This window comes from Macaca mulatta, chromosome 8 (assembly GCF_049350105.2).
Source record: "Macaca mulatta isolate MMU2019108-1 chromosome 8, T2T-MMU8v2.0, whole genome shotgun sequence".
Taxonomy (NCBI): domain Eukaryota; kingdom Metazoa; phylum Chordata; class Mammalia; order Primates; family Cercopithecidae; genus Macaca; species Macaca mulatta.
This window is the reverse complement of record NC_133413.1, coordinates 12564354-12591962: the sequence shown is the minus strand read 5'-3', so window position 1 is coordinate 12591962 and position 27609 is coordinate 12564354. Positions and strand designations below refer to the sequence as shown.

Here is a 27609-nt window from a genome sequence, read left to right as displayed (position 1 = left end):
TGAATTGTAAACATCTATTTATCCACTGTACACCAACTTGAATGGCTATCATTTTTTAAAATGGGAAACAAGTGCTGGTGAGGAAGTGGAAGAATTGGAACCTTTGAACAGGGCTGGTAGAAATATAAAATGGTGTTACTGCTCTGGAAAATAGTTTGGTTCCTCAAAAAGTTAAACATAGAATTGCCATATAACCTAGCAATTCCAATCCTTGATATATATCCGAAAGAATTAGAAGCGGGGTCTAAACAGATACCTGTATAACAATATTCACAGCAGCTTATTTACAGTAGCCAAAAGATAGAAGCAACTCAAGTGCCCATCGACACATAAATGGATAAACAAAATGTGATATACACGTACAATGAAATATTATACAGCCACAAAAATAGATGAAATTTCATATATGCCACAGGGATGACCCTTGAGAACATTAGACGTAGTGAAATAAGTCAGACACAGAAGGATAGAAGGAACTGTATGATTCCACTTATATGAGGTACCAATAAATAGTATACTTACAAATGGCTGAAATGATAAATTTTATAGTATGTACATTTCATAATACTACAATTTAAAAAAATCTATTTGTGTGCCTCACTTACTCATTGGACTGTAATTTCCCAAAGTATCGGATCTAATTCATTTTTGTATCCTCAACTTCAAACACAGAACCTAACATATAGGAACTAAAATAAATGACATTGGCCGGGCACGGTGGCTCATGCCTGTAATCCCAGCACTTTGGGAGGCAGACGTGGGAAGATCACTTGAGGTCAGGAGTTCAAGACCAGCCTGGCCAACACAGTGAAACCCCATCTCTACTAAAAATACAAAAATTAGCCAGGCGTGGTGGCAGTTGCCTGTAATCCCAGCTACTCAGGAGGCTGAGGCAGGAGAATCGCTTGAACCCAGGAGGCAGAGGTTGCAGTGAGCGAGATCGTGCCATTGCACTCCAGCCTGGGCAACAAGAGTGAAATTCCGTCTCAAATAAATAAATGACATCAAATTAAAAATACAAAAATACACAGAGAAATCGTCAATTTGAAATTCCTTATAAACACATGCATATGTAAACTCAAACAAGAACAGGAGAAACGCAATCTATTGGATGTCTTACTGTCTGCATTTTTAAAATTTCATTCACTCCACACATACATAATGAGCATGCCTGCTCTACCAGGCTCTGGGATATGTCATTGAAGAAGACAAAGCTTCTATCCTTACAGAGTACACACACATTGTACAGATGGGAAACATTCTAAATGACATAAATCATAAGTATAGGCCAGGCATGGTGGCTCATGTTTATAATCCCTGTGAAATCGCCTTTGCAAAAATTATAACTGAGGAAATTATGACAGTGAAAGCGATCAGACCTAACCAACTCCATCTTGCTTCTAACCTTTAAGCTGTGCTTGTTCATTCCTGTACATAGGCTGAACTAACTTTGGGAAGGAATTCAGTTCGTGGGTTGACTCTGAAACAACATTGATAACAGCCCTTTCCCGAAAAGACCCCCTTCTTGCCTGGGGACCAGTCTGCCTTTGCAGCACTAACAAATTAGCTACGAGATTGGAAATCATGGTTTATGGATCATGCAGTGTCTGGCTTCAAGAGTCTGAACCTCCCCACATTGCTCCTGGGGATAACATCACTATTGGGAAACCTAAGATCAGTGCTGGAGAGATTTGGCAGACCCCGCACTCCACCAAGACCAGTAATCTGGCTCCACCAGTCCTGCCGTCCCACCCAGGAACAGAAGACAGCAAGAAACACTCACTTCGACCCCCTATGATTCCATCTCCGACCTGACCAATCAGCACTCCCCACTTACCAAGCCCCTATCCACCAAATTATCTTTAAAAACTCTGATCTTTGAGTAATAATAAAACTGCTATCTCCTGCACAGCCTGCTCTGTGTGAATTACTCTTTCCCCATTGCAATTCCTATGTCTTTTTTTTTTTTTTTTCTTTGAGACGGAGTTTCACTCCTGTTGCCCAGGCTGGAGTGCAGTGGTGTGGTCTCAACTCACTGCAACCTCTATCTCCCGGGTTCAAGTGATTTTCCTGCCTCAATCTTCCAAGTAGCTGGGACTACAGGCACATGCCCCTGACCTGGCTAATTTTGTGTTTTTAGTAGAGACAGGGTTTCACTATGTTGGCCAGGATGGTCTCAAACTCCTGACCTCAGGTGAACCACCTGCCTCGGCCACCCAAAGTGCTGGGATTACAGGCATGAACCACCATGCCCAGCACTCCTGGCTTGACAAATTGGCTCTGTCTAGGCAGCAAGCAAGGTAAACCCATTGGGCTGCTACACCAGCACTTTGGAAGCCTGAGGCAGGAAGATGGCTTGAGCTCAGGCATTCAAGACCAGCCTGGACAACACGGCAAAACCCCGTCTCTATTTAAAATGCAACAAAAAAGTAGCCAGGCTTGGTAGTGTGTGCCTGCGGTCCCAGCTACCCAGGAGGCTGTGGTGGGAGGATCACTTGAACTTGGGAGGTGGAAGTTGCAGTGAACTGCACTCCAGCCTAGGTGACAGAGCAAGACCCTGTCTCAAATGAAAACAGAGAAAAAAAAAGTAAATATAACCCCAGGTTCTAGAGGGCCATAGGGAAGTGCTGGAATGGTGTGAGAGACTCCTTTTGCAAAGTACAATAGGGAAAGTCTCTGAGAAGAGAACATCTGAGCTCTAAATGATGAGACAGGACCTCAGTGTGACAACCTCAGGGAGCAAATTCTAGAAGAGGGATGAGCGTCTGCAAAGGCTCTAAGGGAAGAAGAAGAAGCACAGCATGTGAAAGAGACAGAAAAACCGTCACTGAGGCCAGACCATGGTGGGTGAGGAGGAAAATGAGAAAGATATATGTGCAGAACAAGTCGGGGGGCCAGGTCATGTTGGACCGCAGGCCGGGCCAAAGAGTTGGTATTCTATTCTAAGAGTAATAAGAGCTTTCAGGCTTTTCAAGCCTGATCTGACTTATGCTTTCAGGAGATAACTATAGCTTCTGTATGGCTACTGGGCCATCAAGGTACAAGACACTGGCAGGAACCCAGATGAACGGTGATGGTGGCTTGGATTACAGCTTTAGTCATGGAGATGATAAAGAGTGGCTGGGTTCAAGATAGATTTTGGAAGCTGCCCAGATAGAACCTGTTGATGCATTGGACTTGAAAAGAAAAAGAAAGAAGTCAACGGTGACTTCTAGGCCCGGTGTAGTGGCTCACGCCTGTAATCCCAGCACTTTGGGAGGCCAAGGAGGGTGGATTACCTGAGGTCAGGAGTTCAAGACCAGCCTGGTCAACATGACGAAACTCTATCTCTACTAAAAATACAAAAATCAGCCAGGTGTGGTGGTGGGCGCCTGTAATCCCAGCTACTTGGGAAACTGAGGCAGAAGAATCACTTGAACCCAAGAGATGAAGGTTACGGTGAGCCGAGATCATACCATTGTACTCCAGCCTGGGCAACAAGCATAAAACTCCATCTCAAAAAAAAAAAAAAAAAAAAAGGACGACTTCTAGTTTTTTGCCTGAGCAGCTAAATAAAAGAGAGGTTCATGGCGTAAGAAAAGGAAGACTAGGCAAGAAGTGGGTGGGATGAAGACAGGGAAGAAGTTCAGATGGATAGTTTGCTTTGGATCATGTTAAGCTTGAGATGCCTCTTAGAAATCCAAGTGGACAATTCCATATGTAATTCTGGAGCTCAGATGAGAGGCTAAGGGTCTTCAACATATACATAAGATGACTTAATGGTCTTAGCAGCAGGGAGAGACAGAGGAGAAGATGTCCCAGATCAAAATCCTGCAGCGCCCCCAGATTTAGAAATCCACCAAGGAGAAGTACGCTAAGGAGTAAGTAAAAGAGTTGCGTCAGTGGAGGAATTCCAGGCAACGGTGCAGTCCTGGAAGCCTGGAGAAAACTGCATTTCCAGAAAAGCAGGGTGTTCAGCTGTGTCAGATGCTGCTCTGAGGACAGGAAATTGACAGGAATTGACCAAGAGATTTAACAGATATGGAGGTCATTGTGAAACTTGATGGGCTAGAGCCAAAGAACTAATTGTAGCAGGATGATGACAAGAGTCTGTGAGAATGGAGGCCTAATATCAAGTCTTTTGAGAGGACATGCTTTGTTCAGAAGCAGAGCCCTAGAGCAGTAGCAGAAAGGGGATGTGAGATCCACAGAAGAACTTTTAAAGATGGCACCACATACAATACTGTATTATCTCAATTTTTACAATCTCACCATGCTACAGCTATTATTGTCCTCATTTTATGCATGAGAAACCTGAAACAGAAAAGTGAATTCCCCATGCATCAAAATTTTTAAAACCTAAAGAACAGCAAATGTTATTACTACACGAGACCTGAACTGTTTCCACCGGACCCTCATGACTCCCGATAAAATACAAAAGCAAAGGTTAAGTAGTTTTGTTTTCCTGTTTAACAGAATGATGCAGTCGTATGCCAAGCAGCATGAGTGGCCTTGTTTTTATCTTTCTGTTACTTGTTGACTTCGAATCTTTAATTAAACACAGGAAGCTCTCTGTCACTTTTGAGTCACTGGTCGGTGTCTGCGTTGATCGAGCCTGAATTTGGTTTCCAAGCTGGCAGTCTTTCTTCTAGCTCTATCTCTCAAATCTTTCCTATGAAATGACACAACAAGTTTTTAGGTCATCAAAAGTTATTTTGCTGTTATTGTTGCTTTAACTCTTAAAATTGGTAACTTGGTAACTCAAGATTTCAAGATTTATCAAAGTTGGCAGTCTCTAGAAAGTTCAATTTTGTCTTAAACCATGACAGATTACCCTTAAAAGGAATAAACTCAATCATTTATTTTACTGAGGTTAAAAGACATATATGTACTAAGTGTCTGCTCTATGCCAGGAATGGTGTTAGAGGGAGGCTGGTAGAAAACACAAAATAGGCTGGGCACAGTGGCTCATGCCTGTAATCCCAGCACTTTGGGAGGCTGAGGCAGGTGGATCACCTGAGGTCGGGAGTTTGAGACCAGCCTGGCCAACATGGCAAAACCCCGTCTCTACTAAAACTTCAAAAATTAGCCAGGCGTGGTGGTGCACACCTGTAGTCCCAGCTACTCGGGAGGCTAAAGCAGGAGAATCGCTCGAACCCGAGTGGCAGAGGTTGCAGTGACCTGAGATTGCGCCACTGCACTCCAGCCTGGATGACAGCCCAAGACTCTGTCAAAAAAAAAAGAAAAGAAAACACAAAGTTGCTAGTGCCCTTTCAGTGGTGTGACAGAGCAACCACTGGAGACCCTGGGAAAACAAGCCCAGAGAAATCTGCCAAGGGGCGAATAGTAACCTATTTGGTATGAGCTGAGAAAACTCTATTATTGAATTTATATGCAAAACAATCGATTCATTAAATACACTGAAGGTGATAGCATTTTTATTCATTTGCAATTGTCCTAGAATTACAGTTTTTAAAAAGCGTGTTGAAAGTTCCTATATTTGTAGCTATTTTATATTAAATAATATATAGCTATTTAGAATAAAATATACACATATGCTGTGAATAGAACTAGTTACAGTAAATCATTTTAATTTTAGATAAAATTATATTATTATGTAAATGATGTAACACAATAGCATACATAATCATACTACATGTAATATTCTATTTATATTAAAGTTTTAATTTTAGATAATAAACCTAATCTGTTACTCTTAGAAAAATACACTATGCCAAAAACTGTTCGTGCTAGAATTGCAGCTGACCACGACTGCCAAATTCAGGTCCCTCTCAGCTGGTCTCTGGCTGAGGAGGGCAGTTCTTTTTTTGGGATAGAGTCTCGCTCTGTTTGCCCAGGCTGGAGTGCAGTGGCACAATCTTGGCTCGCTTCAACCTCCACCTCCCAGGCTCAAGCAATTCTCCTGCCTCAGCCTCTTGAGTAGCTGGAATTACAGGTGTCCACCACCACGCCTGACTAATTTTTGCATTCTTTTTTTAATAGAGACAGGGCTTCACCATGTTGGCCAGGCTGGTCTCAAACTCCTGACCTCAAGTGATCCACCTGCCTCCGTCTCCCAAAGTGCTGGGATTACAGGTGCCCAGCTGAGAAGGGCAGTCTTTAATTGCTCTGCACAACTTGCTGGTGTGCACTCAGAAATAGTCAACAGAGGTAGAATATGACAGCCAGGAGGCGTTTTACACTCCTGGTGCTGCAGAGTGGTTGCTGGTTCTGTAAGAAGCAGTGTACAGAAAGCTGAAGTCATTGGCTCCATGTTCCTGATTTGTTCTTATGGCATATTCGTATCCAAGGAAGCTTCCTCAAGGTCAGCTTCTTTCTCCCTTTCTCTATCTCTGCTTTAACCAGAATTTTTTTTCCTTCAGCTCAAATTACCAGCATTTAAAAGGGAAAGATTCTAGGAGGGATAACCATAAAATAATTTAGGGCTAGCAATGTATGTATGTATTAGTCTGCTTTCACGCTGCTGATAAAGACATACCGAGACTGAGTAATTTACAAAGGAAAAGAGGTTTAATGGACTCACAGTTTCACGCAGCTGGGGAGGTCTCCCAATCATGGTGCAAACGGAAAGGCTCATCTTACAGGGAGGCAAACAAGAGAGAAAGAGGACCAAGTGAAAGGGTTTCCCCTCATAAAACCAAAAGATCCTGAGAGACTTACTCACTACCACGAGAACAGTATGGGAGAAACCGCCCCCGTGATTCAATTATCTCCCACTGGGTCCCCCGACAACACATGGGAATTACGGGAGCTACAATTCAAGATGAGATTTGAGTGGGGACACAGTCAAACCAATGTACCTTGGATGCATGAATGTATAAAAGTCCTCGTGTCCCAAACGGAGGGCTTTGAGAATGCTAAGATGCTGAGTTGACTGGCGGAAGTTTTCCTCTGCCCTTGGGAAAAGGAGGCAGGCTTCAAAGACAACCTTAGCTTTTTCACAAAAATGCCCTTTGTAGCTCCTGTTTCCGTGGGGATGGAAATATATAACTGAGAGATGTGACGGGTAGAATTGTGTCCCCCTAGAAAGGTATGCTGAAGTTCTAACTCCCAGTACTGCTGAATGTGACCTTACTTGGAAATAGTGTCCTTGCAGATGTAATTAGCTAAATGAAGATGAAGTCAGACTGGAGTGGAGTGGGTCCTTAGTCAAATATCACTGGTGTTCTTCTAAGAGCAGGGAAATTTGGACCCAGACACAGAAGGAAAAGGCCACGTAATGAAGGAAGCAGAGATTGGAGTTGTGCCACTGCAAGCCAAAAATTGCCTGAGGCCAAAAGAAGCTGGAAGACACAAGGAAGGATCCTCCCTTAGAGGCTCAGAGGAAGCGCAGCCCTGCTGACACCTTGATTTCAGACTTAGCCTCCAGAACTGCAGGAGCATTCATTTCTGTCGTTCTAAGCCACTCTGTGTTGCTCTGCGACAGCAGCCCTAGGAAACAAGCACAGTGTTAACCGAAAAATAAACAAACTTTGAATGCCAACATGACACAAAAGCAATGTGAGAAGTAAAAGGGAAACAAAAGTCCTAAGCTATTATACAATATCCTCGTGTTTCTTATTCTAGAGAGACGTTAAAAATGTTCTTATTTTCCACCACCTAAATGGACCCTACTTATCGGTTCAGATGGAAAAATGGACTTTGGAGATTGTGGGGTCAGTCTCCTGACTGTTTGTTCTAAACTCTGGGAACCAAAAAGGATTCACCTACAGTCCACATGGCCTCGGTTTTTATAAGAAATAAAATTTTAGCTAAACTCAGAACCATACGACAGATCGGTTGCAGTTGTTAAGCTGTTTTTTAGAGTATGGTTTTCTGTTGCTTGACTAGCAGTAAAACTGCTGAGTAAGAAACTGAAGCCATGCTCTCCTAACCCCATCCCGGGCTTTGTAAACACTCACTGGATTCTGGGAAATCACGAGACAGCAGTAAGCAGAATTCCATTTTACCATTTCTTAGTCATGCGAACTTGGGCAACTTATTTAACCTTTCTGAGTCTTAGTTTCAACATTTGTAAAAAGGACATGTGTAAACTCCTAATCCACAGATTAAGTGTCAACAGAGTTTGGACCAAGGACCCAAAACTGAAAACAAGAAGCGTCAAGCACCCCCACGTTTTCAGGCAGGCTTTTGGCCATTTCCACAAGACTTGCAGAGTTATCCCCAAACCCGTTTGCTAACGTTGCAGAATAAGCCAATTACTCCTCTCAAGATATAAAAGAGAATATTAAAGATGTGCTAGAGAGGCTGCCAGGGACAGTGTCCTTGTGGAGGATTGCTGGGGTGCCATGCAGTTCACCCTAATGGGAGGAGGGAGGTAGAAAAGGGGTGCCCTTCTGCAACCCACCTGCTTCAGATCAGAGAGAAACCAGAAAATATTAGAAAATGTTGGAAAACTTGAAGTGTGGAGAGTATGCATGGACTGGTGTCTCATTGGTGGTTTTTTGTTTTGCTTTGTTTTTTAGAGACAGGGTCTCACTCTGTCGCCCAGGCTGGAGTACAGTGGCATGATCATAGCTCACTGCAGCCTTGAACTTCTGGGCTCAAGCTATCTTCCTGCCTCAGTTTCCTGAGGAACTAGGACCACAGGTGTGCACCACCGTGCCTGGCTAATTGAAAAAAAAAAAAATTTAGAGAGGGGGTCTTGCCAGGTTGCCCAGGCTGGTCTCAAACTCCTGGCCTCAAGCGATCCTCCCACCTCAGCCTTCAAAAGTGCTGGGATTACAGGTAAGCCACCATGCCCAGCCTCGCTTGCATTTCATAAAAAGGCTGAAAGCCAGAGGCTGTGGCTGAGCTTCCCTGGAGGCAGGGGGAGGAGTGGGCTCTAGGAGGAGCTGGAAGCACCACACCAGGGGCATCACAGGGGTGATGACTTCCACGGGCCAGAGTCACCTTGATCTGGGCCAAAGAAAGAAAGAAGGAGACTCCATCTGAGAAGACCGTCTGGGGAGGAGGGGAGGTGGCAGCAGTAATCCCCACCTACAGGGAGTCAGAGTGGATAGAAGATGAAGGGGCCAACCCAGGAATGATCGTTGGTTGTGCCCAGTGGGACTGTCCAAGATCCCCACAAGAGGGAGCCAGGAGACACACAGTCCATATGTGGCCATGCGCCACACTTGCGTGGGCAGATTAGCCCTGCCCCAGTCAGAGACAGCCTTTTCAGCCCCTCAGCCCTTCTCCCCTCTTCCCTTGAATCCCAAAGGAGCACAGTAAGTTCGGGGAAAGGACTAGTGGAAGACAGATGAAGGGATAGGAAGGAAGTTAACTGTGGCCTGGCCACACTGTAGACCTCCTAGCTGGAGGCAGGATGCATCTAAGGAGAGGAAACACTATGGTGAATTGGATGTGGGTTGAGGCTGGGCGCAGTGGCACACGCCCATAATCCCAACAATTCGGGAGGCCAAAGCAAGAGGATCGCTCAGGGCTGAGAATTTGAGACCAGCCCGGCCAACGTAGCAAGATCCTGTCTTCATGTATTTACTTTTAAAATATTTTTTAAAAATAAAAATAAAAAATAAATGTGTGTTGGCATTTCAACTATGTATTAGATTTTTTAATATCTGAAAGTGATAGGTAAATCAGTGAACTCAGAAATTCATCCAAGGACAGAGAAGAACAATTCTTGGAAAAATACATGACATGGTGTTGAGGAAGAATCAGGTTGGTGTTTAGCATCTCTCTGCAGAGCCCACCTTGTACACAGGGCCCTGGGAGATAGTGGGAAAACGGGGAGGCCACACCACGGCAGAAGACTCTCTAGAGGCATGTCTCTGCCCTGCTCTTCCTAGGGAATTTTTGCACTTTTTCTTATGGAGCCTGGAGGTGGCTGATGAGTGATGGTGGCTGAACTGGTTCTGCAGAGATGGTCTGGCACCTGCGGTTGTTGAGCTTTGAAGCGTCTGCCAAATGCAAGGAGGGCACAGGAAAAGTCACATTTCATGCCCCATTGCAAAAGAATAGGATGAGTTGATGTGAGCTAAGTACTATGCACAATGCCTGGCACCCAGGAAACGGTATATGGAAGGTACAGCATCTTCATTTTACTACAGACAGAATGGATGCTAAAATTCATCCAAATCTTTCATTGTCTCTACAATCTGAAATTCCACTCTCTGGTTAATAAAGTTGTCTTTAAGAAAGTGGTTTTTCATTATGGAAATGAAAATCGTGAATAACACACTCAAGTCCAGCCTCAGTCCCGGGCGGATCCATTATGCAAAGGGACCCTGCCTTTTGCAACATACGACACACAAACCCACAGCGGGTTCCAGTCCCAATGGTGCACTTGTCTGACAGGATCTTCGCTCAGAAAGAAACAGTTGTCAGGTTCATGTTGTGGCCTAGCAGGAGTTTAGAAAGTTCCGTAAGGGAAAATAATGTAGACAAACTTTGAACCTGTCCCAGGTGTGTTGATTTGATGCCAAACCATGGATAGGTAACTTGATTCAGCTGAACCTCGTTAAAATAATGCTGGAAAACATTAACATTACCGCAACATTCTCTTTTATTTATTTATTTATTTTTTTTTTTTTTTGAGAAGGAGTCTTGCCCTGTTGCCCAGGCTACAGTGCAGTGGCGCAGTCTTAGTTCACTACAACTTCTGCCTCCTGGGTTCAAGTGATTCTCCCACTTCAGCCTCCTGAGTAGCTGAGATTACAGGTGTGCACCACTACGCCTGGCCAATTTTTGTATTTTTAGTAGAGATGGGGTTTCACCATGTTGGCTAGGCTGGTCTCAAACTCCTGACCTCGGGTGATCCACCAGCCACGGCCTCCCAAAGTGCTGGGATTACAGGCGTGAGCCACCATGCTCGGCCCATTACTGCAACACTCTAAGAAATCACTAATAACCATGTCATTATGGAGAAGCCCAAACCTTCCTATTCTATTTAACTTGTACTAATTAGAAAAAGGCACTTTGATTGCTGTAACATAAGCCTATCACCCACTGAATGTAGAGTCCATCATTACTGGAATCTATTTTGATGAGCACCTGCTTTGGGGGATGGAATCCTCTATGTGAGGCCTCTTTCTGTCTAATACAGGGCTCTTTACCTTTTTATATGGTGATTTGGTGGCAGATGACAGTCAACATGTCTCTGAATCATCATGAATTTTTAGCATTATACAGAACTGGTTTAGAGATCAAAACTAACATCATTTTGTTACGATACAGGTGCTGTGTAATAAAAAGGAGGAGTCATTTGTAGAGCTGAGAAACCTTTTTTTAATAAGTTAGATTTTAGTCCAGGCATGGTGGCTCACTCCTGTAATCCCAGCACTTTGGGAGGCCAAGGCGGGCGGATCACCTGAGGTCAGAAGTTCGAGACCAGCCTGACCAACGTGGTGAAACCCAGTCTCTACTAAAAATAAATAATTCGCTGGGCGTGGTCGCCTGCTCCTGTAGCCCCAGCTGCTTGAGAGGCTGAAGCAGGAGAATCGCTTGAACCCAGGAGGCGGAGGTTGCAGTGAGGTGGTATCACACCACCGCACTCCAATCTAGGAGGTTGCAATAAGCTGAGATTGTGCCACTGCACTCCAGCCTGGGCAACAGAGTGAGACTCCATCTCAAAAATAATAATAATAAAATAGTGAATAATTTAGATTTTAATTCGTTCAACAAATATTCATCAAGGGCTTACATGCCCATAGATAAGTGTTGCAATAAAAAGCAGAATTTTTACATTTCTATTTTTTAAGGAAGGCATTTTCTGACATTTACGGGTAAGGATATCCCAAGAATATTTTCATGTATCTTGTTGTTTCACAGCTCAAGCTATGGGAATGAAAATCTGAGTTTCTAAGGACTTCCCCGAGACAGCCTGAGACAGGGGAGGTAACTTCCACTATCTCCTAGGTAGGCAGTAGGTAACTAACCCTGCGGTGCAGAACCAGTGCTCTAAAAATGATCAGGAAAAATACCCCAATATCTACTGCTTCCTTCTAAGTGGGAAGATGGGGAAAGAATATTGGAAGAAAAAATCAAAGTGGATAATTATGAGAAAATTATAACGGTAAAAATAAAACATGAAAGATAGGAAAAGCAGCAGTTCTATATTATTAAGTCTTGTTATGGCAGTTGGTTCCTTTTATTTTCAAGTGGGTTGACCTGACATTCTATTCATTTTGACTTTAAATGCTAGAAGAGTACCTTTCAGCCAAAAAAAAAATTTTTAAAAATCAATGTGAAATTTTCATTGTTATAATTGAAAAGTTGGCCAGGCGTGGTGGCTTATGCCTGTAATTCCAGAACTTTGGGAGGCCTAGGCGGGAGAATCACCTGAGTTCAGGAGTTCGAGACCAGCCTGGCCAACATGGTGAAACTCTGTCTCTACTAAAAATACAAAAATTAGCTGGGTGTGGTGGCACGTGCCTATAATCCCAGCTACTCAGGAGGCTGAGGGAGGAGAATCATTTGAACCCGGGAGGTAGAGGTTGCAGTGAACTGAGATCATGCCACTGCACTCCAGCCTGGGCAACAAAGCACGACTCTGTCTCTCTCTCTCTCTATATATATATATATATATGAAATATGTATATGAAATTTACATATTTTATATACGTATATATTTCATATACATATATGTGTATATATTCATACATGTATGTATTTCATATACATCTATAAATATATATATTTCATGTACATATATGTGTGTGTGTATATATATATGAAAAGTAACCATAAACATCTAGCGAGCTGCAGGTGGAAAGATAGAACACCTAAACAGATAAACAAGTGTCTAAAAATGTTGGCAATTGAGCAACCAAACAAAAGGCATCAGACCTCACCCTGATCCATATCAGATCTCAGAGTCATCTGTGGAATCTTCCTCCCTGAACTTTTTAAACATCCAATGTCAAATTCCTCCCCTCCCACATCCCCGTCCCTGCCCTCCCCATTCACGTACACCCTCTTTTCCCTGTCTTGCTGTGAAACTTGGCTTTTGCCATGCACCCAGTCCCCAGGCTAACCGCCGCCCCCAACACCACATTACTTTTGCTCTTCTCTTCTGGAATACTGACATCCAAGCCTAACATCTGTCACGTGAAGCACTGCAATTAAATAGCCTCCTAACCAGCCCCCCTTTCTCTCTGTTCTGCTACAGAGTGATGGCTCAAAACCAAATCAGGGCATGGCATTACCTGGCTTTAAAACCACTCACAGTTCTCTCACCTGCAGAATAAAGACCACACCCTCCAGCATGACATTCAAGTTTTTTCTGAACCTGCCTCAGCAGCGTCACAGTGATGGCGATGGTGAGATCACACACACACATTTATACATTTATAGTGGGACACACTTCGTGATCCTCTGGAGTTCCTCTTTCATGTTTTAGCTCCCACCGTTGCCTCTGCCTGGATCGCTTTTCTCCTTTATCTGCCTGGTGAAGTCTCATCCTTCAAGTACCAGCTCCCCAGCTCCATTACTTCCTGGAAGAGAGCTCACGTCGAGCTAGAGTTGAGAGTGGTTCCTCCTGATGGCCCAACACAACAAGGCTGAGTAAGTGTGTGTGTCTACGGGCAGGGATGGCTTCTGCTACTCAAGAAAATCAAAGAAACAAGAGGATTATTTTTAAAATAACAGAAATGGAAACAAACTGAATGAATTTTTTAAAAGTCGCTGGAATGAAAAGAATGAAATGTGTCACAAAATAAAGAGACAAGATGATTTCAGGTCCTTTTTTATTTTCAAGTGGCTTCACATGCCATTCAATTTCACTTTAAGCACTGAAACAGCACAAGCCAACCTTTTATTAAAAAGAGAGAGAGAAAGCCATTTATTTCCATATTAACTAGAAACAAGTAATGCGTCAGGTGTTTAAAAAAGAACCTGATTGCCTTAATATCATCAATAGTGCAACCTCTGGATGAGGGTGCAGGCTAGTAAAAATAAAAACAATGATTGATACTTTTTTTCTATTTTCTTACATACAGGGATTAAAAGGATTAGCTAGCTGATGGATTGGAATGTTAAAACTCTCAGAAAACATATTTCCCTAGTTACAGATACAAACAATGAAGAACACTTGTCTTTGTGTCAAATTCTAGTAAATAAATATTCAGGTATATTACGAGGAAGTTAAAAGGTTTATTTCAATGCCAAAGGGGGAGCTGGTGAAGGAAACTGGTTGTAAACTATTAGAGTTCTCCTTTCCCATCGTCTGCAGGGAAGAAAACACATCAGTTCATTTTCCAAGCGCAGATCATCCCCAAACGTCATGTGCAAAATTATGCTTACCTGTCTATTAAGATAAAATGAATCGGCAGTGAAACTTACACTATGTTAAAGAGAGAACAGCAAAGATGAGACAAGGTATAAATTCTGAACCCGCCAGCTAAATATTACAGGAGGGTGTCCTTTTCACTTTGTAGGTCCTAGCTGAAACCTGTTGCAAAAAGGGTGGTGGAGAGTTAGCTGAAATCAAGATTCCCTGGAAGTCAATCCAAAATGGATTTGCAGAATGAGGTCTGCAAGGACAAAAGTCAAATTGAATCATGTCCTTTTATTACCTGGCTGGAAACTGGTCCATACCCCTCACCATTCCCTTGATTCTGTTTACACTAAGACATTTCTGGGCCTTTGCTACTCCTGACTCTGCCTGAAATGTCCTTCCCCAACCTTCTCTGACTCATAAAATCTTATAGATCCTTTATGACCCAGTCCAAATGTCACTTCAGTGACCCTCCCACTTTGGCCCCATGTCCCTGGAAACAGCCCTCTGCATATACTTTTATTACACTGTTTATCTCTTGATATCATGGCTGTTTCCTCCTATGCCTGTCTCTTCCTCTGAACTCAGCCTGTTCCATCTTTCTGAGCACCAAGCTCAGCGAGCACTCAAAGAATGCTTGATGAAAGAATGAGTAAATTAATGCATCAATGGAGATGAAGTTGCTGGCCTCAGACCTGCCCATGTCACCCCCTGTCTTAAACTCTCTAGTCCCAGTTTCCAGTATCCCTTTGTCATAAGGCAAGGCCATTAGATGATTTCTAAAATAACTACAACTTCAGGATTCTAAAGCAGTTTTCTTCTGTATCCGTTAATTATTGCTGCATGACAGTCCATCCCCGAAGTTAATGATTGACTATTTATTATTTTGCTATCATTTGATGTTCTTGTCTGGGCTCATTCATGAGACTACATTCAGCTGGCTGCAAATCAGGGACCAAGATGGACTTGTCAGGAGCCTTGGATCGAGCTGGCAGCTGGGTGCCTTGGTCCTCTTCCAAGCATCCTTTCCTCCTCCACACACTAGACTAGTTTTTTCACTTGGACAAGCTCCCATGCACAAGCAACTCTCAAGTCTCTGCTATGTCATACTTACGGGTGTCCCATTGACCAAGGCAAGTCACACGGCCAAGCCTAGTCATTGATTGGTGAATTAGATTCAACTTCTTTCTAAGCAAAGTGGCAAAGAATTTGTAGTCATTTTTAGTCTACCAGAACTTCATAGAAATCCTATTAATTTTCTTGTCACCACCATTGTAAATGGGATTTTTTTTTTTTTTTTTTTTTTTTTTTTTTTTTTTTTTGCCTCTTCCTGTCAATATTTTTACCCTTACATTTAGGCCCTTATCTAATTTTATTAGTTAGTCCTTCCAGCTCAATGCTTAAAAAATAGTTCTGAGGCCGGGCTCGGTGGCTCACGCCTGTAATCCCAGCACTTTGGGAGGCCGAGGCGGGCGGATCACGAGGTCAGGAGATCAAGACCATCCTGGCTAACAGTGAAACATCGTCTCTACCAAAAATACAAAAAATTAGCCGGGCGAGGTGGCGGCGCCTGTAGTCCCAGCTACTGGGAGGCTGAGGCAGGAGAATGGCGGGAACCCGGGAGGCGGAGCTTGCAGTGAGCCAAGATGGCGCCGCTCACTCCAGCCTGGGGGACAGAGCGAGACTCCGTCTCAAAAAAAAAAAAAAAAAAAAAAAAGTTCTGAACTTGCCGGGAATGCTTATGCTATTAAACTACTTATAATGTTGGCCATTGATTTAAGTAGATATTCTTTACCACTGAGGGAAATATCCCTCTATTTTATTTCACCATGGGTTTTTGTGGTGGTTGTTTAAATTAGTCATTCATGTTGAATGTTAACAAAATAGAATCTCAGAGGATCGAAAAACTGTCTGTTGGGTACTATGCTTACTACCTGGGTGATTAAATAACCTGTACATCAAACCCCCATGGCACGCGATTTACACATATAATAACCTCCACATGTATCCCTGAACCTAAATAAAAGTTTAAAAATTGATTTTGGCCGGGCGCGGTGGCTCACGCCTGTAATCCCAGCACTCTGGGAGGCCAAGGCGGGCGGATCGCGAGGTCAGGAGATCGAGACATCCTGGCTAACACGGTGAAACCTTGTCTCTTCTAAAAAATACAAAATATTAGCCAGGCATGGCAGTGGGCGCCTGCAGTCCCAGCTACTCGGGAGGCTGAGGCAGGAGAATGGCGAGAACCCCGGAGGTGGAGCTTGCAGTGAACCGAGATCATGCCATTGCACTCCAGCCTGGGCAACAGAGCGAGACTCCGTTTCAAAAAAAAAAAAGATTTTAAATTTTACAGAAAGAATCTGTTAGTATTTTTTAATTTATTAATATAACAGGTATTATGAATAGATTTCTTACTACCGAGCATTCATTCTGTTTTTTATACAGGTCCTTCCTCTCCTGCCTCCTACCCTTAGCTGTCAAGAAATGACTATTCTGCATACAGACTGTCAATGGATTTCAGCCTTCCAGTTCCACTTCTTCCTCTTCCCCAGCTGTTAGCATCTAGTTCTGTGCAGTCCAGTCCAATGACAACATACCACGTGACGCTACTGAACACTCCGAATATGGTGAGCCTGAATTGAGGTGTGACACAGTGTAAAAGACATAGAATTTGAAGGCTTAGCACCAAAAAAAGAATATAGATCTCTCAGTAATAATTTTAATATGAGTACATGTTGAAATGAAATCATTTTAGATATACTAGATTAAATAAAATATAGTATGAAAATTAATTTCACATTTTTTACCTTTTTTAATGTCACTACTAGAAAATTTTAAATTATATTACCTACATAACTATATATATCTCTATTGGACATCACTGATCTAGAGGAATTCTACTCTTTGGTTGTAGATATTTCTAAGATATTTTGATATTCCTATTTAAAGATAGTTGACCAGGGATGTTGGCTCAAACCTGTAATCCCAACACTTTGGGAGGCCAAGACGGGTAGATCGCTTGAGGCCAGGAGTTCAAGACCAGCCTGGCCAACACGGTGAGACCCCGTCTCTACTAAAAATGCAAAAAAATGAGCTGAGCATGGTGGCGTGGTGGCATATGCCTGTAGTTCCAGCTACACAGGAGGCTGAGGTACAGAATTGCTTGAACTTCAGAGGCAGAGGTTGCAGTGAGCTGTGCCCCTGTACCCAGTCTGGGCAACAGAGCAAGACTCTGTCTCAAAAAAATAAAATAAAATAGAGATAGTTGAACATACTTGTGATCCATAGTCAGAGTTTCATCCTGGCTTTGTTCTCACCTCTTTCTATACATGCCCCAGATAATCCCCTCTCCTCTGGGTTTGGCCACGTGACTTAGCAAATGCAAGCAGAGGGTTAAGAAGTGTTTGTGTATTAGAGTTGCCTTCTCTTGCTGTTGGAACCCTGAACCGCCAAGCGAAGAAGCCAGGCCAGCCTTTTAGAGGATGAGAGGCCATAAGGAAAGAGAGGCCGTGCTGTCTCACACATCTATTTCAGCCAAGCCCAGATCCCAGCCCATAGCTGACATCAGCCCCATGACTAAGCCCAGGCAAGACCAGCAGAAGTGTTACCCAGCCCAGCCAGAGAATCGAAAGAAAAAACAAACCGTTGTTGGTTTGTCACAAAATGTGGATGTAATTTTTATGCAGCACAGGCCAACAGACTCAACGCTCTATGTCTTTGAGATGGAAATCATGCTACATGTATGGTGAGCACTGGCCATCCTCAATTTAATTAGTGAAACTGATTGCCAACTTCTCTAGTCTCTTGCGATTTTATTTTAAACTAGTCAAACCTGTCACTGGTAAGTCATTTCTTTTTTTTTTTTTTTTTTTTTTTACTTTTAATGTACAGGTTTTATTTTATTTTATTTATTTTTTTATTTATTTATTTTTTTATTATTATTATACTTTAAGTTCTAGGGTACATGTGCATAACGTGCAGGTTTGTTACATATGTATACTTGTGCCATGTTGCTGTGCTGCACCCATCAACTCGTCAGCACCCAACTACTCGTCATTTACATCAGGTATAACTCCCAATGCAATCCCTCCCCCCTCCCCCCTTCCCATAATAGGCCCCAGTGTGTGATGTCCCCCTTCCCGAGTCCAAGTGATCTCATTGCTCAGTTCCCACCTATGAGTGAGAACATGCGGTGTTTGGTTTTCTGTTCTTGGGATAGTTTGCTAAGAATGATGGTTTCCAGCTGCATCCATGTCCCTACAAAGGACACAAACTCATCCTTTTTTATGGCTGCATAGTATTCCATGGTGTATATGTGCCACATTTTCTTAATCCAGTCTGTCACTGATGGACATTTGGGTTGATTCCAAGTCTTTGCTATTGTGAATAGTGCCGCAATAAACATACGTGTGCATGTGTCTTTATAGCAGCATGATTTATTTATAGATTCAATGCCATCCCCATCAAGCTACCAATGAGTTTCTTCACAGAATTGGAAAGAACTGCTTTAAAGTTCATATGGAACCAAAAAAGAGCCCGCATCTCCAAGACAATCCTAAGTCAAAAGAACAAAGCTGGAGGCATCACACTACCTGACTTCAAACTATACTACAAGGCTACAGTAACCAAAACAGCATGGTACTGGTACCAAAACAGAGATATAGACCAATGGAACAGAACAGAGTCCTCAGAAATAATACCACACATCTACAGCCATCTGATCTTTGACAAACCTGAGAGAAACAAGAAATGGGGAAAGGATTCCCTATTTAATAAATGGTGCTGGGAAAATTGGCTAGCCATAAGTAGAAAGCTGAAACTGGATCCTTTCCTTACTCCTTATACGAAAATTAATTCAAGATGGATTAGAGACTTAAATATTAGACCTAATACCATAAAAACCTGGAGGAAAACCTAGGTAGTACCATTCAGGACATAGGCATGGGCAAAGACTTCATGTCTAAAACACCAAAAGCAATGGCAGCAAAAACCAAAATTGACAAATGGGATCTAATTAAACTAAAAAGCTTCTGCACAGCAAAAGAAACTACCATCAGAGTGAACAGGCAACCTACAGAATGGGAGAAAATTTTTGCAATCTACTCATCTGACAAAGGGCTAATATCCAGAACCTACAAAGAACTCAAACAAATTTACAAGAAAAAAACAAACAACCCCATCAAAAAGTGGGCAAAGGATATGAACAGACATTTCTCAAAAGAAGACATTCATACAGCCAACAGACACATGAAAAAATGCTCATCATCACTGGCCATCAGAGAAATGCAAATCAAAACCACAATGAGATACCATCTCACACCAGTTAGAATGGCAATCATTAAAAAGTCAGGAAACAACAGGTGCTGGAGAGGATGTGGAGAAATAGGAACACTTTTACACTGTTGGTGGGATTGTAAACTAGTTCAACCATTATGGAAAACAGTATGGCGATTCCTCAAGGATCTAGAACTAGATGTACCATATAACCCAGCCATCCCATTACTGGGGATATACTGGTATGTCATTTCTTACCCATGTCCTCTCCCTTACTTTCTGTCTTCCTTATCATACGGTTCAAAATTCACATATTTGTAGGTTTCTTTCAAGCAACTTCCTTCTCTGCCAACCAGTGATAGATAGGCACTCTGGCCTCCATGAGGTAACTTTTATTGCCTGAACAATAAATAACTTTTCACAGGTAATGTGACTAACAGGTGACACAGGTCATTACCTCTCCCACGTATCTTTCAGCTGACGAATCCTCCAAATACAGTCCACCTCCTCCCAATGGGATCAGCAAGTATTCCCCAGGCAAGAGAGGGAGCACATATCTTCCAATTAATTAAATCTGATATTTAGAGCAGAGTCAGCAACCAAGCAACATCATCACTAGAATTTACTGTTCATGAATTACTCTCTAATAGAATCAATCGTCTAAGAGATTTAAAACCTATTTAAATCAAAACACAAATAACATGTGGCTGGGGGCGGATAACAGAATAGGGCGTTGACTGGCCACTCTAGGTTTCTTAAAGAAGGCTGCCAATTCCTAATGTGTTTGCTTTCTTATGATTTTCTATCTTCCCCATTCTATCCACTGTAATTTGTATCCTTTTCACAGCTTCATTTTATCATTCCAGTTTGAAATTTCACATTCAAATCGTGCAATTACATATAAATATTCTGCTGGGTGCAGTAGCATGCACCTGCAGTCCTAGCTACTCGGGAAGTGGAGGTGGAAAAATCCTTTGAGCCCAGGAGTTTGAGGCTAGCCAGGGCAACATAGCAAGATCTCATCTCTAAAATAAATAAGTAAAATTAAAATTTTAAAATTCTACTTTCAGAAATATTCAATTACAATTTCAATGACTGAGAAAAATATTTTTGGCCTGGCGCAGTGGCTTATGCCTGTAATCCCGGCACTTTGGGAGGCCTAGGTGGGCAGGTCACTTGAGGCCAGGAGTTCAAGACCAGCCTGGCCAACATGGTGAAACCCCATCTCTACTAAAAATGCAATAATTAGCCAGGTGTGGTGGTCTGCACCTGTCTTCCCAGCTACTCGGGAGGCTGAATGACGAGAATCACTTGAACTTGGGAGGAGAAGGTTGTAGTGAGCTGAGATGGTGCCACTGCATTGCAGCCTAGGCAATAGAGAGAGACTCTGCCTCAAATAAAAATGTTGCATTGTATGTTGACTCTTTAGCTTATATTCCATAGGTACAGAAAACTAGATATACCTAAATATTGCCTTCTCAAGTCACTATAAACGTCATCAATACAAACGTACTGCTCTCTGCTATACTCTCGTAGTATATATACTTTTGTTCTCATTTTTATTATAAATTTTGGAAACACTAGATGGTGAGTATAAGGAGGCTGAAACTCAATATTACTCAAATATAGATTAATCCAGCTTTGCTAATATTAATAAAAAATATGATTTTTGGCTGGGTGTCGTGGCTCACACCTGTAATCCCAGCATTTTGGGAGGCCAAGGCAAGTGGATCACAAGGTCAGGAGATCGAGACCATCCTGGCCAACATGGTGAAACCCCGCCTCTAGTAAAATACAAAAAATTAGCCAGGCACGGTGGCACGAAACCATAGTCCCAGCTACTCAGGAGGCTGAGGCAGGAGAATCGCTCGAACCCGGGAGGTGGAGGTTGCAGTGAGCCGAGATCATGCCACTGCACTCCAGCCTGAGTGACAGAGCAAGACTCCATCCAAAAAAAAAAAAAAAAATGATTTTTATGTGTTACGTATTTTATAAAGGTTTTCTCACTCATCCTTATAGAAATCCTACTGAGTAGAAACTAATCATTTCATTTTACTTTTTTTTTTTTTTTTTTTGAGACAGGGTCTTGCTCTGTCACCCAGGCTGGCACACAGTGGTGCCACCTCAGCTCACTGTAGCCTTGACCTTCTGGGCTGAAGCAATCCTCCTTTTTCAGCCTCACAAGTAGTTGAGACTACAGGCGCCCAACATTAGACCCAACTAGTTGTTTTTTTTTTTTTAATTTTTGGTAGAGACAGATTCTCACTTTGTTGCCCAGGCTGGTCTTGAACTCTTAGCCTGAAGGTATCCTCCCATCTTGGCTTCCCAAAGTGCTGGGATGATAGGTGTGAGCTACCACACCTGGCTTTCATTTTACTGTTGAAGATAAAAGGCTACCAGAGTTGGCGCTAATTACCTTCATGTCATCAGTTCGAAAGTCACTTCTGTCTGCACCGGGGTACTTACATTAGGAAAGTAAGATGTTAGAGTACATGCTCTCTAATGTCCTTCCGGCCTCAACGTTGGTTTATTTGCACATACCATAGTAGGTGTGCCCAGTTCCCTATTGCTGGGCATTTTTCCCAGGTCTTTCTGACACGTAACAGGGTCAGGAACGAAAGTAGAACTGTCCAGTTGTTAACATTATATGTTGTTATTGATCCAAATGAACTGAAAACCTGATAAAATGCCTAACCCATGGCATCAAGTTTCGCAAACAAATGACAAGTTTGGCAAGTTTAACAGGTTCCGTTTTGAATGGCATCTATAAGGTAGAGGTGGCAGAGAAGGCTAAGCTGATGACAAAATGGTCTTTCTCAAAAGCTTATGCTTAGAAATGTCTCTATTTTACGACATTCACTTTATATTTACTAGACTTTAAAGAACTCTTATGTCAACCATAAAGCAAGCAATATGCATATCTGCGTGTGTCTATGGGATGTACTTTTGAAATCAGTATGTATTAATCAATCTTAATAATGAGTAACTCCTCTATTTCTCATATTGTAGCTGTTTCAGTGGAATTTGTCCTTTTCTGTCCGGGTAAAACATAACTGAGAGCAGCAGTGAGACAGGATAAAGAACTTTCCAGTGCAGGTTTGCAGTGTGTTCCACTCTTAGCAATGACTGGTGAAAAATCAACTTGTCTGTCCTGCTACTCAGAGTATGACAATGTATTACTGTTCAGGGAAGGGGGGCTATTATGCCCTGAAAATATGGAAGGAGCCACTTGCTTTTATACTCCTATTTCTTTCCCAAGTCCAGAGGATTCCTCAGTCAAAACGGCTTGTTAAATTAATTAGTTTTTACTTCATCCAAAATAATAAGTCCTATGGGATGGGGCAATATTTCTCTTACAAACCACCACAGTTTTATTTGACATCTTTTGGTTAAAATTTTCCCTTTTATATAAATTAAACTATCTTTTATTTATTTATTTATTATCATTATTATTATTATTGTTATTATTATTGTTTTGGAGACAGAGTTTCGCTCTTGTCACCCAGCCTGGAATGCAGTGGTGCGATCTCAGCTCACTGCAACCTCTGCCTCCTGGGTTCAAGTGATTCTCGTGCCTCAGCCTCCCATGTAGCTGGGACTACAGGGATGCACCACCATGCAATTTAAGCATATTTTTTGAAACAGTGGCATAGTATCACAGGATGCCTTCTGATTTGTGTGAGAGAGTGGCAAGCTGATTCCAGTTTTAGTCGCCATCTAAAGTCGCCACACAGAAAACAAAATAAGACAATTTCAAAATGTTGTATACTCTCACGCCTGTAATCCCAGCACTTTGGGAGGCCGAGGTGGGTGGATCACTTGAGGTCAGGAGTTTGAGACCAGCCTGGCCAACGTGGCAAAACCCTGTCTCTACAAAAAAATACAAAAATTAGCCGTGCATGGTGGTGTGCGCCTGTTAATCCCAGCTACTCAGGAGGCTGAGGCAGGAGAATCACTTGAACCCGGGAGGTGGAAGTTGTAATGAGCCGAGATTGCTCCACCGCAGTTCATCCTGGACAACAGAGTGAGATTCCATCTCAAAAAAAAAAAAAAAAAAAAAAAGATATATACATCACAGCAGCATTTACAATAGCCAAAAAAGGGAGAAGCATCCCAAGGGTTCATTGGTGGATGACTGGATAAACAAAATCTGGAATATACTGACAATAGGGTATTATTTCTTGCCATAATAAGAAGGAAGGAAATTCTGACATATGCTACAACATGGATGAACCTTGAGCACATCACACTAAGTGAAGTAAGCCAGTCACAAGATAACAAATATTGTATGAGTTCACTTACATAAGATATCTAGAGTAGTCAAATTCACAGTGACAGAAAGTAGAGAGGTGAATTGCTAGGGGCTTGGGGGATAGCAAGGATGGACAGTTGATGAATGGGTGTAGAATTCCAGTTGTGCAAATTGGAAAGAGTTCTGCAGATTGGTTGCACAACAAGGTGAATGAACCTGACACTACTGACTAGGTAACCTGTACACGTAACATGGTTAAGATGGTAAGTTTTATGTGTATGTTACTATAATTTTTTAAAAAGCAATGTATGCTATATTCTTCTATTGTGTTACTATGTAGGAACTTCACAAAAATTCTTTCATTTATTTAATAGATATGTATCAAGTACCCACTAAGAGCTAGGCACTATTCCAGCAGCTGAGATACAGCCACAAGCAACATCTCTAGTCTTTGAAACTTATAATGCAGGGTAGGAAACAATATAGATAAGTCAGTACACAAATATTAGAAAACACCTGGCAGTGATAAATTCTATAGAGAGAACAAATTAGAGTGAAATGATACCCAGCTAACAGGAGGGCTACTTTAAACTGGATGTGAAGAGTTATTGATTTATTTTCTACAACATTAGGCACTCTACAACATTAGGCACTCTCCAAAACAGCCGTTGGACTACTGGCCAGCAAGAAAAACTAATACAATATTGAAGGGACTTGGTTCCATTCAGGCGGTTTTAATGCTATTTAAAAATAAAGATCATAGTTTAAGTTTTTTCATAGTTTAAATGTTATTCTATAACCCACTGTAGTGGATTTACCATAGGATGATTATCAGAGGTGTTCATTTCTCACTCATATTCAGAATTCTCATAGCATAACATTGTAAATAAAATTGTCTTATCGCTTAGCAAACACAGGAAAGGATGTTCAGAGTTCCAGGAAGAAAAGAGAAAATAGACTTTGGAGAAAGTAAGATAAAGACCTGGTAGAGGGACTCTGAGGACATCTTATCCTGGCACAGTGATCTAGTGCAGGGGTCCCCAACCCCTGGGCCACCAACCAGTACCAGTCTGTGGCCTGTTAGGAACTGGGCCGCACAGTGGGCGGTAAGCCGCGGGCGAGCAAGCATTACTGCCTCAGCTCCACCTCCTCTCAGATGAGCGTTGGCATTAGATTCCCATAGGAGTGTGAACCCCATTGTGACCTGCACATGCGAGGGATCTAGGCTGCCGGATGATCCGAGGTGGAACAGTTTCCTCCCGAAGCCATCTTTCACCCCCACAACCCCATGGAAAAATTACCTTCCATGAAAACTGTCCCTGGTGCCAAAGAGTTTGGGGACCGATGATCTAGTGGACCTCTGTCCTGGCCAAAGTTGGTGATGTGACTTTCCAAGATGAAGCTGTTGCAGAAGGTTGCACCTTTGTGCGAGGTGGTAGCAGAGGCCCAGCTTGTGCAGGCAAACAGGGGACTCAGCATTACTCCCTTCAGAATTAATTGCTGGGGGCTCACTATTCATTTCAAAACCTGCAGCATAGTCAACAGATTCTTGCATTACCACCGGGCCCTTCTTCAGAAAAGAAATCTATGGCAGAACCTGGGTATCCACTTACACAGCCCAGGTCTTAATCTCAGCAATCATTCATTCATTCCTGCCACACAGTGACTCATGCTTTATTTCTCCCTCAGATTTCAGATGAACTCAGAAGGCCAGGGAACAGAGGTCAGCTCTATCTCCAGATGCTATGCTTAGCACAATCACTTCTTTCCTTATTGCCACAGAAAGTGACTCCCCACAGGCCTATGCTTATTTGTCGTAAATATCTGGAGTTATCCCATACCCATTTTTTCTATGCTGAGGAAAAAGAAACATTCAAACAAATCCACCTGCTTACGGAGATGTATGTTACAATCTGTTTTGGCCAGATGGTCATTTGTTGGAAAATTCTGTTGGTACTGTGTGGAAGAACACAGGGCAGAAAGACATAAAATTGATTTGTTGAGTGGCTGTGGTGGCCCAGGCACAAAGATGTGTTTGGAGGACAGAACAGAACAAGATCTATGTGGTCCCTGCCCTCAGAGAACTCCCAGACCAGCTAGAAAACAAGATGATTCAAGGACTAAGGAATTGTGGTGAGTGCTGTGATAGAAGGGGGTCATGGAAGTACATGAAAGGGAAATTAACTTAATCTAGGGGATGAGGAAACCCTCCCAGAGAAAATGGCTCTTAAGCAAAGATCTAAGGATGCATTGGAGTGGGGAAGTGATAGGCAGGACACTAGGAAAAGAGGAGGGCATTTGCAAAGGTCTAGAAGCAAAAGGGCACACAATGCTTGGGGAAAATGTGGGGAAAAATCCAGTTTCTTTGGGTTATAATGTGAGGAGATGAGGGGGAAGGGAGGGAGAGACAGGGCTGGAATGCAGGGCTGGGTGGGACTGGGAATGGTCTTGTAAAGAATTAATGGAGACCAGCTGTGAGGGTGGTGTGGCTAATAAAAAGGGAGCCACAAAGCCCAGTGTAGGAGACCAGGTAGCAGCTTAAGGAGAAAGATGGGAGAATGGCCGGTACTGGGAAGAGGCAGTAGAGAAGAAAGATGTGGAAGGACAAAAGACAGATTTAGGAGGTAGAACACCCAGGATTCCCTTTCTCCCCACAGGTAAATAACACCTGGGCTTCACTCGTTCCACAGAGATCTAAGCAAAAAGGAAACTATTTTGGAAGAGGATTCAAATCACATGAAGTGTTTATGAAGTGGCAGTGTCGCACATGATACCTTCTGTATAAGAGGGTTGGCAAATTGATTCCTGCTTTAGATAGTTCACCACCAAACAGATAGTGAAACAAGACAAATTTTAAATGATGTATAGACCAGGCACGATGGCTCACACCTGTAATCCCAGCACTTTGGGAAGCCAAGGTTGGCAGATGACTTAAGGTCAGGAGTTCGAGACCAGCCTGGGCAACAAGGTGAAATCCCGTGTCTACTAAAAATACAAAAATTATCTGGGCGTGGTGGTGGGTGCCTATAATCCCAGCTTCTAGGGAGGCTGAGGCAGAGTTGCTTGCTTGAACCCGGGAACCGGAAGTTGCAGTGGGCCGAGATTTCGCCATTGCACTCTAGGCTGGGCAGCAGAGCAAGTCTCCATCTCGAAAAACACTTTTTTAATTAAAAAAATTAAAAATGATGTATATATCACTATTACATGAATGATGCAACAGCATTATTCACAATAGCCAAAAGGTAAAAGCAATGTAAGTGTCCATGGGTGGATGACTGGATAAACAAAATGTGGTATTTATGTACAAAGGAATATCATTCAACCTTCAAAAGGAAGGACATTCTGACACATGCTACAGTACGGATGAACCTGGAGGCCATCATGCTCAGTGAAATAAGCCAGTCACGGAAGGACAAATACTGTCCGATTCCAGTTATATGAGGTACCTAAAGTAGTTAAAGTTATAGAGACAAAAAGTAGAATGGTGATCACCAGGGCCTGTGGGGGAGGGAGGAAAGGGGAGTTAGTGTTTAATGGGTACAGTGTCAGTTTGGGAAGAGGAAAAAGCCCCAGGAGTGGATGGTGGTGAGGGTATCAGCAAAGTGAATGTACATTGAGCTGTACACTTAAAGATGGTTACAATGGTCAACAGTATGTTACATGTATGTTACCACAGGTTTTTTAAATTTAAAAATATTCTTTTTAAAAAGGCAGTCATTGCCATTCCTAGTGTTGTCCACTCTGAAATATTCAAAATTATTTCAAACCAACGCTAAATTAACTTCAATTTTTAAAATAGTTTTAATTTTAAACAATGATAAAGGTAATACATTTTCATTGTAAAAATATAGAAAATACAAAAAAGTGT

The 27609-nt window shown here is 42.4% G+C and overlaps 1 protein-coding gene and 1 long non-coding RNA gene across 6 annotated transcripts in view; one reads left to right on the top strand and one right to left on the bottom strand.

Annotated features, from left to right (window-relative positions):
• On the bottom strand, nt 1–26118 carry LOC106999675 (uncharacterized). Of its 5 annotated transcripts, XR_001446560.3 has the most exons (4): nt 14514–16647; nt 14281–14389; nt 6524–13539; nt 1–4651 (listed from the first exon to the last, which is right to left on the bottom strand). It is a non-coding gene; the product is annotated as an uncharacterized LOC106999675 (long non-coding RNA). The 5 variants fall into 5 exon arrangements; XR_013397093.1 differs by lacking the exons at nt 14281–14389; nt 14514–16647 and adding an exon at nt 25043–26118; XR_013397095.1 differs by having other exon boundaries at nt 14281–16647.
• LOC144330711 (uncharacterized) overlaps nt 13366–27609 on the top strand; it is a 43544-nt gene continuing 29300 nt past the window's right edge. The window contains exons 1-2 of the mRNA XM_077943024.1: nt 13366–13503; nt 16661–16842. Of these exons, the coding sequence (XP_077799150.1) occupies nt 16726–16842 (117 nt within the window). The 5' untranslated portion in view covers nt 13366–13503; nt 16661–16725. The remainder of the gene's footprint in view (nt 13504–16660; nt 16843–27609) is intronic.